This window comes from Oryza glaberrima, chromosome 3, assembly GCF_000147395.1.
Source record: "Oryza glaberrima chromosome 3, OglaRS2, whole genome shotgun sequence".
NCBI classification, from domain to species: domain Eukaryota; kingdom Viridiplantae; phylum Streptophyta; class Magnoliopsida; order Poales; family Poaceae; genus Oryza; species Oryza glaberrima.
Window position 1 is genome coordinate 8,886,093 of NC_068328.1, and position 17,983 is coordinate 8,904,075.

General features: G+C 46.6%; 3 protein-coding genes across 3 annotated transcripts; all 3 read right to left on the bottom strand.

The window, feature by feature from the left end:
• Positions 1-1,753: 1,753 nt before the first annotated feature.
• Positions 1,754-2,273, bottom strand: LOC127765002 (uncharacterized). The gene is made up of 2 exons (XM_052289790.1): positions 2,143-2,273; positions 1,754-2,042 (listed from the first exon to the last, which is right to left on the bottom strand). Exons 1-2 carry the CDS (start codon positions 2,271-2,273, stop codon positions 1,754-1,756), a joined length of 420 nt encoding a protein of 139 aa, XP_052145750.1.
• A 2,198-nt stretch (positions 2,274-4,471) lies between these two features.
• LOC127768184 (cysteine-rich repeat secretory protein 55-like) lies at positions 4,472-5,682 on the bottom strand. Its single transcript, XM_052293723.1, has 2 exons — positions 5,255-5,682; positions 4,472-5,160 (listed from the first exon to the last, which is right to left on the bottom strand). The coding sequence occupies exons 1-2, from the start codon at positions 5,596-5,598 to the stop codon at positions 4,716-4,718; spliced, it is 789 nt and encodes a 262-aa protein (XP_052149683.1). The 5' UTR covers positions 5,599-5,682; the 3' UTR covers positions 4,472-4,715.
• Positions 5,683-8,642: 2,960 nt separating this feature from the next.
• Positions 8,643-9,926, bottom strand: LOC127768109 (cysteine-rich repeat secretory protein 55-like). The gene is made up of 2 exons (XM_052293633.1): positions 9,513-9,926; positions 8,643-9,424 (listed from the first exon to the last, which is right to left on the bottom strand). The coding sequence occupies exons 1-2, from the start codon at positions 9,857-9,859 to the stop codon at positions 8,974-8,976; spliced, it is 798 nt and encodes a 265-aa protein (XP_052149593.1). The 5' UTR covers positions 9,860-9,926; the 3' UTR covers positions 8,643-8,973.
• Between the last annotated feature and the right edge of the window lie 8,057 nt (positions 9,927-17,983).

Genomic DNA, 17,983 nt, shown 5'->3' on the forward strand with positions numbered 1-17,983 from the left:
TGTCGGTCAGTCTTATTTTCGTCCCTTAACTGCAAAACCGGGTACGATCCATCCCCCAACTTATGAAAACCGGACAAACGAGGTCCCTCGGTGGTATGAAGGGCGGTTTTGGCCGATGAGACGCCTACGTGGCTTCTTTGACTATGTCTTCGTCCCACGTGACATCCACGTATCGCTTACATGGCAATTTTATCCCAAAAATAATAAAAATCGTGGGACCATATATCAGCTACAAAAAAAAATAATTCCTCTCTCTCCGAGCCGGAGCAGGCGACGACTGGGGCGGAGCGGCTGACCGGCTGAGCGGGGTGGAACAGGGCGGGGCAGGCCGCAGCTAGAGCAGGCCGGCAGAGCGGCGTCGGCCGGAGCAGGCGAGGGGCAAGGCGGCGCTCCACGCGGCTCCAGCAGGCGGCGGCCGCGGCACAGACGAGGGGCAAGGCGACGGAGGACGACAACAACAACGCCGGCGCCGCAGGCGAGAGGTTGGCCGTGGTGGCGCCCATCCTCCCCGCCGACGCGGCCCTCCAAGCTGCCGATGTCCTCGTCATCGTCGTCTTTCACGACGGACCCACTGGCGGAGTTCCTCTGCTCAATCTCCGGCACGGTCGCCTTCTTCCCGCCGGCTGTCACCGTCGACCTCTCCGCGCTCCCCTCCGCCTCCTCCCCACCTTGCCGAGGTTGCCGCCCACCGTCGGTTCGCTCCGCCACCTCCCGCCTCGCTCGCCTGCTCCGTCATTCTCCTCGCCGCCCACCCGCCCTTCCCTTTCGTGCAGATCCAGGCCGACGCCCTCTCTGCTGCCGTCCCTCTTCTCGCCGCCGCCCCTCTGCTCTGTCGCCGCCGGCCACACGCCTTGTGGAGCTCGAGGCAGGTGTTGCGCTCTCGGTCGCGGAGAGGACACCCCCCGTGAAGTCCTCTAGCGTGCATGGGTGCGCGATGTGCAGCGCGGAGGGGACGCGCTTGTGAAGTCCTCCCGCGTGTTCAAGAGCTACTAGCTGCGAGCGGCGGCCTGAGGAGATAACCCGCCACAGTTGCCGCGCTCGCCGGCGACCTCCTTCTCTTCCTCCTCCTTCGGCTACCTCTGCCGCCGCTGTTCCGCCGGCATGCTTCGGCCGCCGTCGTCATCAGAGACGGTGGGGACTGGGATGACGACGACAACGATGGCGGCGATGGCTGTGAGGTGGCGCTGCGGTGCGATGAGGAAGAGGAGGGGGAGCCAAGAAGGAAGAGGATGACATGTGGAGCCCACCCACCATATTTATTTTGTTGTGTAGCTTATATGTGGGCCCACGGTTTTTATTAATTTTCCGATATATAATTACCATGTAAGTGCCATGTCAATGTTATAGGACGAAGACCTAGTCAAACTAGCCACGTAGACGCTATGTTAGCCAAAACCGCTATCTATACCGTACTAGTTTTGTAAGTTGGAGAATACGTTTTAGTTTTGTAAGTTGGAGAATACGTTGTATCCGGTTTTACGGTTCAGGGTCCGGTTTTACGGTTCAGGGACGAAAATCAAACTGGCGACAAATTGAGGGATAAAGTGAACTTATTCCTATCCTTACCCATGTGATTCATGATTGAACACATCATACATCAAACATGGCCATTTTTTCTCGTTTGGACTTTGGAGTACAGACCACAACCAACGAGATCACAGTTTTATTCCATATATCAACAGATCAGTGGAGAACAGTTCACATTATTGAACATACACGGCTAAAATCCCCGAACCGAGCAGGCGCATGGCCGCTACGCGCGGACGTGGCTGCCCATGCGCACGATGATCCCGTCGATGTCCCTGACGTACCCGACCTTCTGGCCCCAGCTCTTCTGCTCCGGCGGGCTCACCGGCACGGCGCCGCTGTCCACGGCCCGCCGGTACGCCGCGTCGACGTCCGCGTAGTCGAAGCAGATCTCCACGGGGCCCCGCTCGCCGGCCGAGTCCGGCAGCTGCACCGCTCCCGTCAGAGCGTCCGTCTCCCTCTGGTGCAGCGGCGTGAACGCGATCGTCGTCGTCCCGCTCTCCAGCTCCGCCCACCTTATAATTCATTACACGTCACACGTACGCATCAGGAAGTAGTTTCAAGCAGCCAGTTGAAAATTTAAGACGGGGAAAAAAATATTAACCGATGGTTTACTTGTGGGATTGGTCGAGGCGGCGGACGGTGTAGCCGAACGCGGCGGAGTAGAAGGCGGCCGACTTGGCGACGTCCTTGACGTAGACGACGGTGTAGGCGAACGCCGGGCTCACGGCGCCTTCGGAGGCCATGACACTCGGTTGCAGCTGAGGTTTGTCACGTACGGCCTGATCGATAGACGACGCTTGTGTGCAGAGCAGTGTTCGGTCTCTCTTGGAGCCCACGAGCTCCCATTTGTGCGTGCGGGTGCAGCCGCCGGAGTCGGTAGACCGGGGAGGTGGCGCGCATGCACGCAGTGACCACTCCTCCTACCTCCACGTACGTTGTCTCTGGCTTTCCCTGCTCATTGCGATGCTCAGCGTCATCGGTGAGCATGTCTCCGGGCGGTTCGGGCCGAGCAGGCAGCAGGTTGCACGGCCGTTCACACATGTAAGGCCTGTCGCGTATGGGCTCGGAGAACGGTTTGTTTAGCAGGCCAAATATCCAGGCCCTTTTTCACTTTTTGCCAAACACTCAACTGGGCCGCAGCATCCTCAACTGCAGCTGCAAGGGTGAACATCTGCGAATTTGCTACGCATCTGGCGACAGATTTCTCGGTCAAAATTTGTCAGATTTTCATCCGTTGGATTACGTATAGATCTATACCGAGACTGTGATGTAGGGTCAGATCGGGTGTTCGGTACCCGTCCCCTGAAGTAGGAGTTTTATTTTACTCTAAGCCTGACATGATGTAGTATCTTTTTCACTAGGTTTATCGGCTCAATGCAACAAAAAAAATAGCAACAATGCCCCACCCTGTGTAATTATAGTGTGAAAATACTAAACTTACATGTGTAATTACTAAACTTACAGTCCTATATAACTAAAATTACATTTGTAAGTATAGTTGATATGACATGTAAGTGTACTTATATAGTTACACCGTAATTACTGCAGTTACAGTGTAACTATAGTAAAATTACACCGTAACTTTTAGTAGATGGGTTGGTGATAATTTTTTTTGCAATGTAAAGATCTAACAAATAAAATATATGCAATATATATAATTAATATATGCTGATACATGTATAGACTCTTCTAATCTAGTGATCAAATGAGCCTAATCCAACTACCTAAAATCTGTGTGATTTGAATCTAAAAATCTGTCGTGTGATGTGTGATGGTTAACTGGTCCCGAACATCTGACCTAGCTAGATAGATGCTGCCATAGTGCCATGGCATGGAGTCGAGGTCAAGATAGTGGACGTCGTTGGCTCGTTGCAAGTTGCAACTGGCCAATCGTGCTATAGAAATCGGTGCTGATTGGGCGGTATATCCGGTTGGATCGCTCCTAACTCCGAAATTTTGTTAGGTATGTCACGTCGTTTCCGCAACTAGCTAGTTCATCGTCCTGCCGATATATCTGGCACTAGGTTTGGACTTTGGGGCTATGTACGTAAACAGCAAACTCTATCTTCAAAGCATCCCAACACACGCCAATAGCAGGCATTATATGTGACTCCAGAGCGAACCGCCAAGGCACAGTTTGTACAGATTTGACCAGACCGAAGTCGTTATAATACACTTATGTTCACCCCCGTAGCTTTCATGACCTGTACATCTACATGCTCCGTTCAATTTTGGCAGAAGTTGTGGAACGTACAGCCATATATCTAATTATTATTACTCCGTAAGGAGACTAACTAAGGAGATACATGGTGGATTAATATGACACACTTTCTAAGCTTCTAAACGGTGTTATTTTTTTTCTAAAGAAAATATTAAAACTAGGGAGAGAAGAAATGTAGAGAGTGTCTTCTGAATAATTTTTTTTTTAAAAAAGAACTAAAGTGAAGATAGGGCATGATAGGGAGGCATGTGTAAACGATATATTAACGTGACAACATAGAATTGTCATCCGGTTTAGGTTCTATATTCTCATTGAAATCCTTCAAAAAAAATGTCCCTTTGCGTTAGAGAAAGAATATCTGGTCGTTCATTTTATCGTCACAATTAAGCTGTTGAGTCCTTGGTGGCTTGGTCATGTATAGCAGATCACACCATAGTATCGCCGGGGGACATTACTACTCTTCCCACCCATGCACGTAATTAAAAAAAATGATAACCTAATTTTGTGCGCTATATCATGATCATGTATGTGACTTATAAGTCGAAGCTATAAAAATGCCTTCGAAGCTTGTCCTAATAAGTTGAAGATCACGGATATTATCTCCGTTATAAAATATAGAAGATTTTATCTATATAAGTAAGATTAAATGGGTAAAATCTCTTATATTTTAGAACGTGGTACATAATTAATTATCTATACTTTATACGTCACACATAAATCAATGGTTAAAAACTCTAATATTATTACTCCACACGAATGTGCGCGTACATTGCTTAGCTAGTACTCACATCTTTATTCCCAGTTATAACATGCTAAGGCTACATTTTATAGCCTTGATTATTCATCCACTGCACGCTGAAACATCCACAGACAAAATACATTGTACATTAATACGTACGTACGTGATGTGTTTGCAACTTTTGCATGCGCACATCACCATGTACGTGCAACTAACCATGGATGCTTAGCGGTGCACAACGATCTTGGTGTACTTGGTCATGTCAGTGGTGGCACTGCGTGCGCTGGTGGCAAGCGGGAAGTAGAAGGGATAGATCTCGTAGCGCACCCTACAGCTACTATAGTTAATCTGACATCCCTGTTGTGCGCCGCAGTATTGACCGAACCTTGACACCGCCGTTGACAGACACTGCGCGCAAGCCAACGGTGATAAGTCCTGTGTGCACTGTGCCAGCCCGTAGATGTTGATGAACGGCGTGTACTGATCCTTCGTCCTACCCAGCCCACCACTCCCAGCCTGCGACGTTGCCTTGCCCATAACCTTCCCCACCGCCTTCTGGAACGCCTTGCCGTTATCCATCGCCTGCACGTTCACAAGGATCACCCCGGCATCTGTGTCCGTCTGCCCGATGAAGTTCTCGTTCTCGAACCGCATGAAGCAGTAGTCATACCTGCACGTAGAATAATTATAGTTTTCCAGTTTATCAGTCGCCTGAATTCATTGTTTTTTTCTATGTTTGTGGTCATCACACTTGGCATATATACCATATTCTTGAGTCGGATTGGTAGTTGCAGCTGGTGAGGATCTGGTTCGCGGCGGAGGCGAGGCAGGCCTGGCAGTCGCTGGTGGAGACGTCGCCGCGGCATTGCGCGAGACTGTAGATGACGTTGTTGCCTTTCCCGGCGGAGGACGTGGCGAAGCCGCCGCCGGTGGAGCCCTTGGCGACGAGGTCGGTGAGGACGGAGTTGATGCTGGCCACGGCCTTGCTGTTGCCGGCCAAGCTGTTGCCTGAACAGTAGCTGCCAAGGGAGTCCATGGCCATGCTCAGTGGTAGCAAGGCAAATGACATGAGCACCAAGCAACGGCAAGCTTTGCTACTGAATGCCATGGGCTTTGATCGCTCAAGCTCACTCTCACTCTCACTCTTAGTGTTGTGTATCAACCTAGCTAGTTAGAAGTGTGTGTGTGTGTGTGGGGGAGGGGGGGGGGGGGGGGGGGGCTTGGGTTCACTGGGGGAGGAATGGTTGGATCTTATAAAGATGAGTTGGATATGGGTTAGGAGCGATGTGATTGCAGCCTTTTTTTGACTGTTTAATTGGTTGCATGCAATGGTTGATGTTGACGGTCGTATATGGAGACTACGAGCTTATTAACTATTGCTGAGTCGGACATGGCAATGTCGATGCACTAGTTTCTGCAGATATTGCGAGCTAGCTGGCTGATTGGCTGCTTGCTACGAGTCGTTGACTAGTTATATTTGACTCGGTTAATTAGGACGTTAATTATCCACAACGACTAACATGAACTGTATACTGTGAAGCAAACTAAATTATGTACCAAGCTTAGGATGCAATTGTGCAAAACTAATTGTTAATCTAAACGTTTGGCTATGTACATCCGCCAAATATCTATGTCATATCCTCTTCGTTTTATATTATTTTAAACTTAATTGTTTTTTCTAATCAATTATTTTAGCTTAATCAAGTTTATAGAAAAAATATAGCAACATAAATAACACAAAACAAACATATTTTTAAAATAAATATAATGTAATATTTAACAAAACTAATTAAGTGTTGTAGATGTTGATAAAGTTTTCTACAAACTTGATCAAATCTAAAAAAAATTGACTAGAAAAAAGTTTATTTTAAAAAATAGAATATGCAAAAGCCTTGTGTATCTGTTGTATTAAGAGAGGTGAAGTTTTAAAACTTTACAAGCTTTAACTAAAAGGAAAAAAAACAAGGGAACACAAAAAGCGTGGGTCAACATCTCGCGACAAGTCAGGTGACTGATCAGCGGGCAGCGCCTCAAATGGGCAGGCCGGCCGCGCGCTAGACCGTTGCTTCCTCCGCGGCCGCACTTGCACTACTTCCTCCCATTATTTCCTCTCATAGTTGAACACCCTATTGTTTCGTTTCTTCCAAATTGTTCAGGCTACTAGGGGAACAATGGTGTGTGAAGCCTAGCCTGTTTGCTTTGCCAACTTTATTTGTAGCATCACACCTCCACTCGATGAAGCAAACACTGTTGGAAGGGAAGCAAAGAGGTTGTCGGATGGCGGTGAGGACATGCCACCAAAGCTGTTTGGGTTCGAGGCAGCGGACGAGGCCTTGCAAGTACTTGGGACTGCCGATCTCGATCCAAAAGCTGACGACCGCAACACTGCAACCGCTGGTAAACAAGTTTGCACATCGGCCGCCGTATTCGAAGGCCGAACAGCTGCAACCTATAACATGGAACGAAGGGAGTAGTACCTAGCAGGTTCATTTGAAAAATATGTCTTAGAGGGCTTATATCATGAAAATTAAACTCCAAGGTTGACAAAACCATTCAACATTAACTAAAAGTGAACAATATTAATCCGAACTCAACCATAGTTAACCGACATCAAGCTCCGCTCATCGATGGACTCCAGCAACTGCATCGCCCTCTGGTGCAGCAGAGTGTGAACGTGATCGTCGTCGTCTCGCTCTCCAGGCTCATGCTTTGACCACCTCAATGACACTAATTAATGGTCGTTGATGATCCTTAAGTACCAAATCCGACCGTCAAATCCTCGATAAGAAGCCAGAGCCCTTCGGCCAACAACTATATCCACTACACCGACAGCTGCATAATCATTCAACGGCGTCAGACAACAGTCATTACCCATTCATCCATATTAGGGTGATCGGCTAAGTAAGTTCAGTCAAGTAGATTAAAGATCTACTCCCTCCGTTTTAGACTATAAAACGCTTTGACTTTGGTCAAAGTAAAAATATTTCAAGTTTTATTAAGTTTATGAACAAATATAGTAATATTTATAATATACTAAGTTAGTTTCATCAAATCAATAATTGAATATATTTTTATAATAAATTTGTATTGGGTAAAAATGTTACTAATTTTGACTTTGATTAAAGTCAAAATGTCTTATAACCTAAAACAAAGGAAGTACATATTTATATTGTTATCTACTTCCTCTGTGCTAAACAAACGAATCTAAAATTAGGATGTGTCTTATTTTAAGACGGAGAGTACCATCGTGTGCAGTTGCGGTGTTTCTATTCCATTATCCCAAAAAAAAAAAGTTAAAGAAGTGTACCAAACAGCCCTTTAGTCTGGCTCTCCCTGGTCATTTTGCTCATCAGCGAGGGCGGTTCGGGCCGAGCAGGTAAACCGGTTGGGCCGTCAAACACATATCTGAGGCCAGTCACGTATGGGCTCAGTCGCTCAGAGGACGGTTTGTTTAGCAGGCCGAATATCCATGCCCTTTTTGCCAAACACTCAACCGAGCTGCTGCATCACTGCTTGTCCTCGCCTGCAGGCTGCAGGCTGCAGCTGCAAGGTGTGAAACACGGACAAACACATGTGGCCTCACATAGATGCGGGCATGTGGCCATGGGGGTCGACGGGATCAGATCGTGCTAGTGGACAGCCAGCGTTGCTAACTTGCTATTGACCAATCGTGCTATAGAAACAGGGGCTGCTTAGGCGGTATATCCGGTTGGATCGGCCCTAACTCTCTGAATCTTTTGGTCTTTTTTGGTTACGTATATATGTCACGTCGTCTCTGCAACTAGCTCGTCGTCGTGCGGCCCATATATCTGGCACGAGGTTTGGAGTTCACGATATATGTAAACTCTCTCTTTCGAAGCATCGACCCCCCTTTCAGAGTTTTCGACGTTGATTTGGACCGTCGATGCAACTCATGCCAATAGCAGATGCTCTATCACTGCTACTACAGAAAACCGGATTGGTGCTGGTTGGGGTCCGGTCTTAGGTGACAAGATAACCCAATCGGCACACACAGTAGGCACTAGGCAGCACCCAGATGTGGCTCCTTTCTTTCTTTTCTTGTTTGAGAATTTCAGCCATATACACTCTTCCCATTGACCCATCCACATAGTTAAAAATTGGTAGCCTTTTAATTTCGTGAACTATGTCATGATCATATGATTTACAAGTCGCAGCTATAAAAATGCCTTCCAAGCTGGTCCTAACAAGTTGAAGATCAATTTTCAGTAGCACATAATGTATAAGTTAAACACTTCGATAATATTACTGCTCCACACAAACGTGTGTACATTGCTTTGCTAGTACACATTTTATTCCCGGTTATAGTATGCTAATAAGGCTACACTTTATAGCCTTATATTATTCATGAACCGCATGCTAATCAAACGTCTCCACACACATTGTACTATAGTTTATACTTTAGTATGTGATGTGTTATGCGTACAAGCATGCATGCACATCACCATGTATGTGTAGGTAGTTCTTAGTGGTGCACGATGGTTTTGGTGTACTTTGTGATGTCGGTAGTGGCGGTGCTACTAGTGGCGAGGGGAAAATAGAAGGGGTAAATTTCGTAGCGCACCATGCAGCTACTGTAGAGTATCCGGCATCCCTGTTGCGCGCCGCAATATTGGTCGAACCTGGACACCGCCGTTGATAGGCATTGTGCACATGTCAGCGGCGATAGGTCCCGCGTGCACTGTGCGAACCCGTAGATATTGATGAACGGCGTGTATTGGTCCTTCACCCTTCCCAGCCCGCCGCTTCCCGCCTGTGACACCTGTGCCGTCGCCTTGCTCATCACCTTCCCCACCGCCTTCTGGAATGCCTTGGTGTTGTCCATCGCCTGCACGTTCTCCATGATCACCCCGTTGTCCGTGTCAGCCTGCCCGAAGAAATTCTCGTTCTCAAACCGCATGAAGCAGTAGTCATACCTGCACATAATACAATCATTACAGTTTTAATTTGCTATCTTTCGTATGTTCGTGGTCATCACACTTGGCAAGTTGGCATATAATATACCATATTCTGGAGTCGGATTGGTAGTTGCAGCTGGTGAGGATCTGGTTGGCGGCGGAGGCGAGGCAGGCCTGGCAGTCGCTGGTGGAGACGTCGCCGCGGCATTGCACGAGACCGTAGATGACATTGTTGCCTTTCCCGGCGGTGGACGTGGCGAAGCCGACACCGGTGGAGCCCTTGGTGACGAGGTCGGTGAGGACGGAGTTGATGCTGGCCACGGCCTTGCTGCTGCCGGCCAAGCTGTTCCCGGAGCAGTAGCTGCCAAGGGGATCCATGGCCATGCTCAGTGGGAGCAAGGCAAAGGAGACGAGTAGCAAACAACGGCAAGCTTTGCTACTGATGATTGCCATGGCTGTCACTATAGCTCGATCTCACAGTCTCAATGCTGTGTGTTTCACACCCTTAGCTAGTTGATCAAGTGTGTGTAACTTGGGTTCTCTCGGGAGGAATGGTTGGAGCTTATATAGATGAGTTGGATGGGTTAGGAGTGATGTGATTGCAGCCATTTTTTGACTGTTTAATTGGCTGCATGCATGCATGCAATGGCAGGCAGATGTTGATGGTAGTGTGAGAGTATGAGACTATGGGCTTAACATAGACGTAGAAATTACTTTCCCAATGTCCATGCACTAGGCAGTTTCTCATGCAGATATTGCGAGCAAGCTGGCTGCTTGCGATGACTCGTTGACTGTATCTTTGATTCGGTTAATTAGGACGTTATCCACAACGACTAACATAGGCTGCTGAAGCATGCAAACCAAAATATGTATACCAAGCAAGCATGCAAATATTCAAAAGTAATTGTTAATCTATACATGCTTGTATTTTTTTTCAAATAATCTCATACATGATTTGATGATTGTAAATTTCCTGCATCTAAATATATTTAATTATAGAAAAAAGTACGAACTACCCCCGAACTATTACGGTAGTACCCAACGAGGTCCGCCTCCGTCGCTGGTCGCCCGGTCCGCCTTCGCCAACCCATCCCTAAATTGCTCCAGGCCAAGCACGTTTAACCTCAGAGTTCTTTAGAGATCGGCTTCCGGAAAAGAAGTTGCAACTTGTTGATATGAGTATTCTATTAATCCTATTAAGCCCTGGACCGGGATGTCACATCCACCTCCACCACCCGCCGCCCGGACGAGGTCCGCCTCCACTGCCGGCTGCTGGTCCGAGCGCATGTGCAAGAGAGAGTTGGGGGGACTGAAGGGATTGGGTTGAGGGTTAAGTGGCCCAGCGAGTTTTTTTTTATTTTGTTTTGCTGACTGGATTGCCACGTTGGCGCCACGTTGGCGCCACGTGTGTAATTTATATATAGTCAAAACCACTCAAAACAGTGTTAGGGGGTTATTTGTTCGGTTTCAATAATCGAGGGTGTAAAATGTCTGGTTTTCGAGTTCAGGGGTGTAATTCGGTCGACCACGATAGTTAGGGGTAATTTGTACTTTTTCCTTAGTTATACGAGATAAACTTTTGATCGGATGGACTAAGTTACAGCACATTTGCAGACAAATTTTCATTAGAAGTCCAGAGTTGAACAAAATTTACATACTACTACAACTAATAACAATATCATCTCGAAAAACTAACACCCCTGATCCCGCGTTCTCGACAACTTCCAGATTATAGATTATCACAGACACTTTCTAACTTCCTAAACAGTAATTTATTAATGAAAAACTTTCTTCATCATTATTTTTTGAGAGTTTTGTTTTTTTAAAACAAAATTAAGCTATCAACTTTCTGAATTTAATTCATTTGTTTGTGTTGAATAATATGATCGTAAACTCATCCATCGGCCATAATCTATTAGCTACGTCCCCTCGACGCTGCTCAACTTAGTGTGCCCATATCCATGGACACCCTCTATGAATTATACATGGTCGTCTGATGTATGACACTACCTCATGTTGCATCGAGCTATGTATTTACAAATGAGCGATTTTATTGTCTTTGAGTGGGTATCTGGATATATCATATTTTCTAATGTAAAATGTATCTGGGATGACATAATTATTATATATAGAAAATTGGTAACTCTCAAGAACCCCAAAATGTATCATCTAGGTAGGTAGTAAGTAGAGTAAAGTACGCGGCCGGTCCTTAACGTGTTAGAGCGAGGTATCACTTAGATTCATGATCTTGAAAAATCGATATTAGGGTCCGTGATCTTATTTAAATGACTCATTGAGATCCAAAGGACCTCTGACCGGGTTGACTAGCTTACGTGACCATCCAGAGTGACAGCATATTTGCATTTTAGCCCCCTCGCATCCGATCCAACACTTCTTCCCCAAATCTTCTTTCAGCACTAGTGGTGAGGACGACAACGAGCGGCTGATGGTGGACAACAACAACGGCACGGCCAATGGTATACAACGACGGCGGTGGCGAACGGATGACGGCGCAGCGCACGCGGTTGAGGGCCGAGGAGAGGGGAGCAGCGGTGGAGGGCAGAGGGCGTTGAGCTCCAGCGGCTGAGCTCTATACAAGCTTTAGGCCACAATGGCATAGGTTGGACCGGCGACAACTCGGAGTGTGGTGGCGGCAGCCCGGTGCGGTAGCGGCTTAGCTCGGGGACGACACGAGTGAGCTCACCAGAGGTCACTCTCGTGCTGCTACTTCGTGTCGTCCACACGCAACTAGCCGGGAGACAACGAGGGGATGACGAGCGGTGGTGAACGACGCAGAGCAAGAAGTAGTAGCACATCAAGGGCCAGGAGACGACGAGGGGACAACCAGCCGCAGGGATATGACCGCAGCTGGGACGGAATCCGCCGGTGTGCGTGTCACCGCCTAGCGCGGTGACGTCCACGGCCTTATTGCGGCCGTCGTTGCCGGATCCGACGGATAACACGATGACATCGCTGTCGTTGAGGCTCCGATAGCCGTCGAACTTGAGGGAGGACTGGTGGATGAAGAGGTCCTCGCCGTCGTCGTCGGGAGTGATGAAGCCGAACCCATTGGTGGCGTCGAAACCCTTCACCGTCCCCTTCACCCTCTCCGACACCATCTCGCCCTCACCGCCGAGCCCTAGAAGCCGCTCGCCGCCCCGCTTCGCTGGCCAGCCGCTGCCACCGCCCAACTCGCCCTTCCGCTTCCCTTCGCCTGGGGCGACCTCGACTCGACCAGTTCCGGGTACTTGAGGCGGCCCGCCTAGCGCTTGCAGGTCTCGCCGCGGCCACAACAAGCGATGGCGAGAAGGGCTGGCCGCCGTCCCCCACCCTTCTCCCCGCCAGTCGCCTCCCTTCTCCCTCTTTGCGCATGCTCGCCAACCCACCACTGTACCCGCCTCCCTCCTCGTCGTCACTGCCGCCGCCGCGTTTCCACTGCCACCCCAATCGTCCCGCAACCGCAAACCATAGAAATCACACTAAAAAAAGATTTAGGGAAGAAGGGTTGGATCGGATCCCAAGGGGACGAAATGCAAATATGCTGTCACTCTGGACGGCCATGTAAGCCAGTCAACCCGGTTAATTTTTCAAGATCATGACATAAGTGACACCTCGCTCCAACTTTAAAGACCGGCCGTGTACTTTAGTAAATACATGATGCCACTTGGTCAATTTGCAGAAGAAAAAAAGGGAGAAAGTTACACTAAGAAGTTTTAAAGCAGGGCCAAATTATAGAAGTGTCACATTGCATCTGTGTATACGGAAATAGGTTCCCCCACTCCCACCAGTGTCCACTGTCTAGCACGCACTTGCGTTGTGTGCAGTATCGATCAGTTATACTAAGGACGGCAGCAGGTTAGGTCGGGCACTGGTAGAGCAAAACCATGCCCGACCCCATGCCCGTCGTCACCCGCCTGAACCCTATCCACTAGAGTTAGCAGGCAAAACTCCGTGCCCATACCCATGCCCGACAGGTACGGGTATATCCGGCGGGTACCCAATGGATCTCACATAAATAATAACTCGAAAGATAGATAATTTAACAAAGAGAAATAAAATTAACAATTTACCAAATTTTAGTTATCGACAATAATTTGAATTACATCACAACTTATTATTAGTTAGTATCACAAATGAACCAAGAGAAAGGGGTATAAGAATTAAGAGATAAGTTGAAATTAGCTAATAGATATGTATCAGGTCGGGCATGAGTTACCCACAGGTAAAAAATGAAACCCAACTGTTACCCACAATGTCTTCGGGTATCGGGCGGGCATATCCACGGATAAAAAATCACACCCACACTCATGCCCATTGGGTCGGATATCCGCGGATACCCGGACCCATGAGCAAAATTGCCATCCCTGAGTTATACGGTATTACACCTTGACTAATTTTCTACATCAGTTCGGCCGATGGCCACGGCTCACTGTAGCTAGTGGAAAGTTAACCAACCAGTAGTACACGCCCAATCTGTACTCCACAGAGCTTAAGATTAGGTAACGACGCATGCGGCAGCCATCGACGATCATGGGCCATATCTTTTGCTCTACAACATATATATATATATCATCGATGCTAGAATTTAAATCTTAAAACTTAATTTTAAAGTTTTTATATCGCAGTTTTTTTAAACATTAACGCTTAAGTCATTAAGAACACACACGCACACGCGCGTATATATATATATATATAGACACACACACGGGCGCGCGCACACACATATACACATATATATACACATATACATATATATATACACACACATATACACATATACATATATACATACACATATACATATACACATATACATATATATATACACACATATACATATACATATATATATATATATATATATATATATATAAAAGTTTTAATTATAAATTAACTTTTTATCACTAACATATCGTTTGATGTATTATTCATAATTGGTCCCAGATGGCGGCCCAAACTACTGGCCTACTGCTAGTACTGTGAGAACTGGACGACAGCCTATACAGGACAGGACGCGTGCACGTCGGAGCAGCGACGCCGGCAGCGGCGACACGGTGAGGTTGATGCCAAAGATCGATTGGTCGTTTTTTTTTTCTCTTTTGTAAGGGAACATGCGAAATGCTCTCACGTCTTTGTATTAAGGAACGTGACGGTTGGTCGTCGTTCTCTCGATGATGAATTAAGAACGGATCGTGAGCTCGTTCGGGTTTCTATTAATTCTATTTGGCTGCCACCTAATGACGACTGAATACTTAATTTAGTCGTCCTCTCTCCATGTGGAAGTGTGGATGCGGCTTACCTGCAGCAACAGCAGCGACGAGCGACCTGCTCCATCCACCGACGGCAGCAGACAGGCAGTACACCCAGCATTCAGCGCTGCGCCGCGCATCGTCCGATGCATGAGCCAGGCAATGGTATAAAATCCAGAGATCTACTAATGCCGGGATTAGTACCAGTGATAGTGTGGTTGACCGATCAATACGATCCAGTGGGCGACCTCGAATGGATCTGGGTCTGCCTAAATATCAATCCCAACTTCTGCAAATTCTACGGGAGATTTGTGGGCAGCAGGCTGTGCTCTCTTGGGCCGTGTTTAGATTCTAATCTTTTTCTTCAAACTCCAATTTTTCCGTCATATCAAATGTTTGGACATATGTGTGGAGCATCAAATATGAACGAAAAAAACTAATTTCACAGTCCGACTGTCAATTGCGAAACGAATCTTTTGAGTCTAATTACGCTATAATTTGACAATGTGATGCTACAGTAAACATTTGCTAATAACGGATTAATTAGGCTTAATAGATTCATCTCGGAGTTTGCAGGCGAAATCTGTAATTTGTTTTGTTATTAGTTTACATTTAATACTTTAAATATGTGTCCGTGTACTAAAAATAAATTGGCACACGAACTAAACACAGCCTTGGTAACCAAGTCAAGCAGGGATCCAGTAAAAGATACTCCCAATTAGGGAGTTTGACTCGTAGTAGGTTTTGCTCGAGCTCTAGACAAGACGAATCCGAGCCATCTGTCAAATCTCACGAGCTTTTACATATCGGGCTAAGCTTTAGCTCATAACGAGCCTCACAATATATGAGTTTTATTTTTTTAATAAACTAGTAGATTAAATATGATATAATATACGCACACAATGAAATAGCTTGTATTGGTATTATATACTTCATCCGTTTCAATTTTTATAATATATGACCTTCTAGAATTGTTTATATTTATATAAATGTTAATTAATCTAGACTTACATATATGAGCAAATATGGGCAATACTAAAAAGTCTTACATTATGAAATAGAGGGGATCGAGTATTTATTTTTTAAGAGATTATCATTGAAATATATGTTGTACTACTTATGAACCAATCTCGATATATAGTCGAGCTGATCGAGCTCGACTCGAATCTGGCTAGAAGTTCAAAGGTTAACAGGCTCGAGTTGAGCTTGTATTGAGCTCGAGCCGGTCGGCTCATTGACGGAAGAGCAGCCCATCAGCAGGTCTCGAAGGATGAAGGAGAGATCTCCTCCGAAACCAGATGAAAGAAAAAGATAAGACTAATGGTACCGAGACCAAAGCAACTTGGCAGTACGTGAACCATATGATAATCTGTCTCTCTGCATGCAACTGCTAATTTGCACATGTTTACATTTAAGGTCTGATGAGGATGGTTGACCTTTTGCTTATACTGTAAGTCTGTAATAACCAGGAAAATAATGTAAAACAGGCTATGGCCTGCCCGGCCGGCTGGTGACTGGTTACTATCATACTCGTTTCGATGGAACCTCGTTGCTAATGAGTAATGAACGTAGAGCCCATTACCAGCCCAGGTCCATTAAAAACTTACTACCAAGTGAGTTTTTTCTTTATGTAGCTAGCCCATCAAGCTCAAAGCTCTCAAAAGAGGAGCAACTTTATTTTCATTTTGCGGAACACATTAATTCTGTAGCTTATCAAAGAGGCTAACGGTAATTTGTGGCTCAATCTTACTCGAGTGGCTCTAGATTAGATGGGGAATTTAACTACTTGCCACTTTTAGGTTTGGCAATTATCCAAATACCTCTCTTAGGCTCGCGCTTAATAATTTGTCACAGGAGAGAGATGATTTCTTAATTATTTTCCACTTTTACCTACGTGGCGTGCCCGCGTGGAAAACAACATGGACCCCACCCGTCAGCCCCTTCTCGCTCATTCTGCTCCTCCTCCGGCTACCAAGTCTCATCCTTCTCTAGATCTTGGCAGCGGAAGCAAGCTAGCATCGGCGGCGCCGTCGGAGGCGGACCTCTCGCAACTCTCGACGGTGAGGAGGTGCACGGGGAGGAGCGGCCTGCGGTAAGGTGAGCAAGGACCTGATCCATGGCGGCGATGGCGCACTGTGTTGTCCTAGTGCTTGTCCTCGTCATCGCCTCCTCCCTTGTTGCGGCGGCGTATGGGGCGGCCTTGCGTTCGCCCAGCGCCAACGAAGGCAAGGGAGAGGTCAACACCGACACCGCCTTCGACCTCATCACCACCGGCCGAACCTCAACACTGACGACGCAAGGTGGTCTCGCCAGAGCCGTGGCCATTGTTAGGTTGGTCTCACCTTTGTCTCCTTTTTTTTTTAATCCCTGCGAAGTCCGCCTCCGATGCCCCGATGCCACGATTGACGTTGCCGCGTCGCTGGCTGATTCCGTCGCTAAGATTTGGAGAAGGAGGCTGTGACGGCCGGAGGAGGAAAAGGAGAGGGGAGGGGCTAACGGGTAGGGTCCTCATTGATTTCCACACGGGCACACCACGATGACATGTCACGTAGGTAAGAGTGACAAATAGTTAAGAAATCATCTATCTCCGGTGATAAATTATTAAGCGTGAATTTAAGAGGGGTATTTGGATAATTACCAAATCTAAAAGTAGTAAATAGTTAAATTCCCCAGATTAGATTGGGAATGCGTGAAGTTCAGGCGAGCAAGGCATGTAAACACTGACGCAAATCGCAATCACGCAATACATCACTACAGCAGCAGCGGATCAAGATCAACAACTCCATTTCCCAAAATTTAATCCATAATGAAAGACATACACTGATATACAAGAGCCTAAACATTTACTAATCATCAACAAAGGATAGCTAGGAATTAATTAAATAATACAGCTACGCCAACAGTGCGTACGTCAGCACCATTCACCCCACGCTTTTTTAGCGCAATGTGTAACCACCCAGCGGCATTGTCAGAAAAAGTTGAGGGCTTTTTTGGTGCAGCCTTGGAGTGTTGGACTACAACAACTCCTTGATAAGAGTCCGTTTAGTTCGCGAACGAAAACTTTTAGCGGGTTATATGGATATTAATTTAAAGTATTAAATATAGACTAATAATAAAAACAAATTATAAATTTTGCCTGAAAACTACGTGACGAATTTATTAAGTCTAGTTAATCTGTCATTAGTAAATGTTTACTGTAGCACCATATTGTTAAATCATGGAGCAGTTAGGTTTAAAATATTCGTATCGCAATCTACACGTACTCTGTGTAATTAGTTTTTTTATATATTTAATACTTCATGTACGTGTCTAAAAATTCGATGTGACA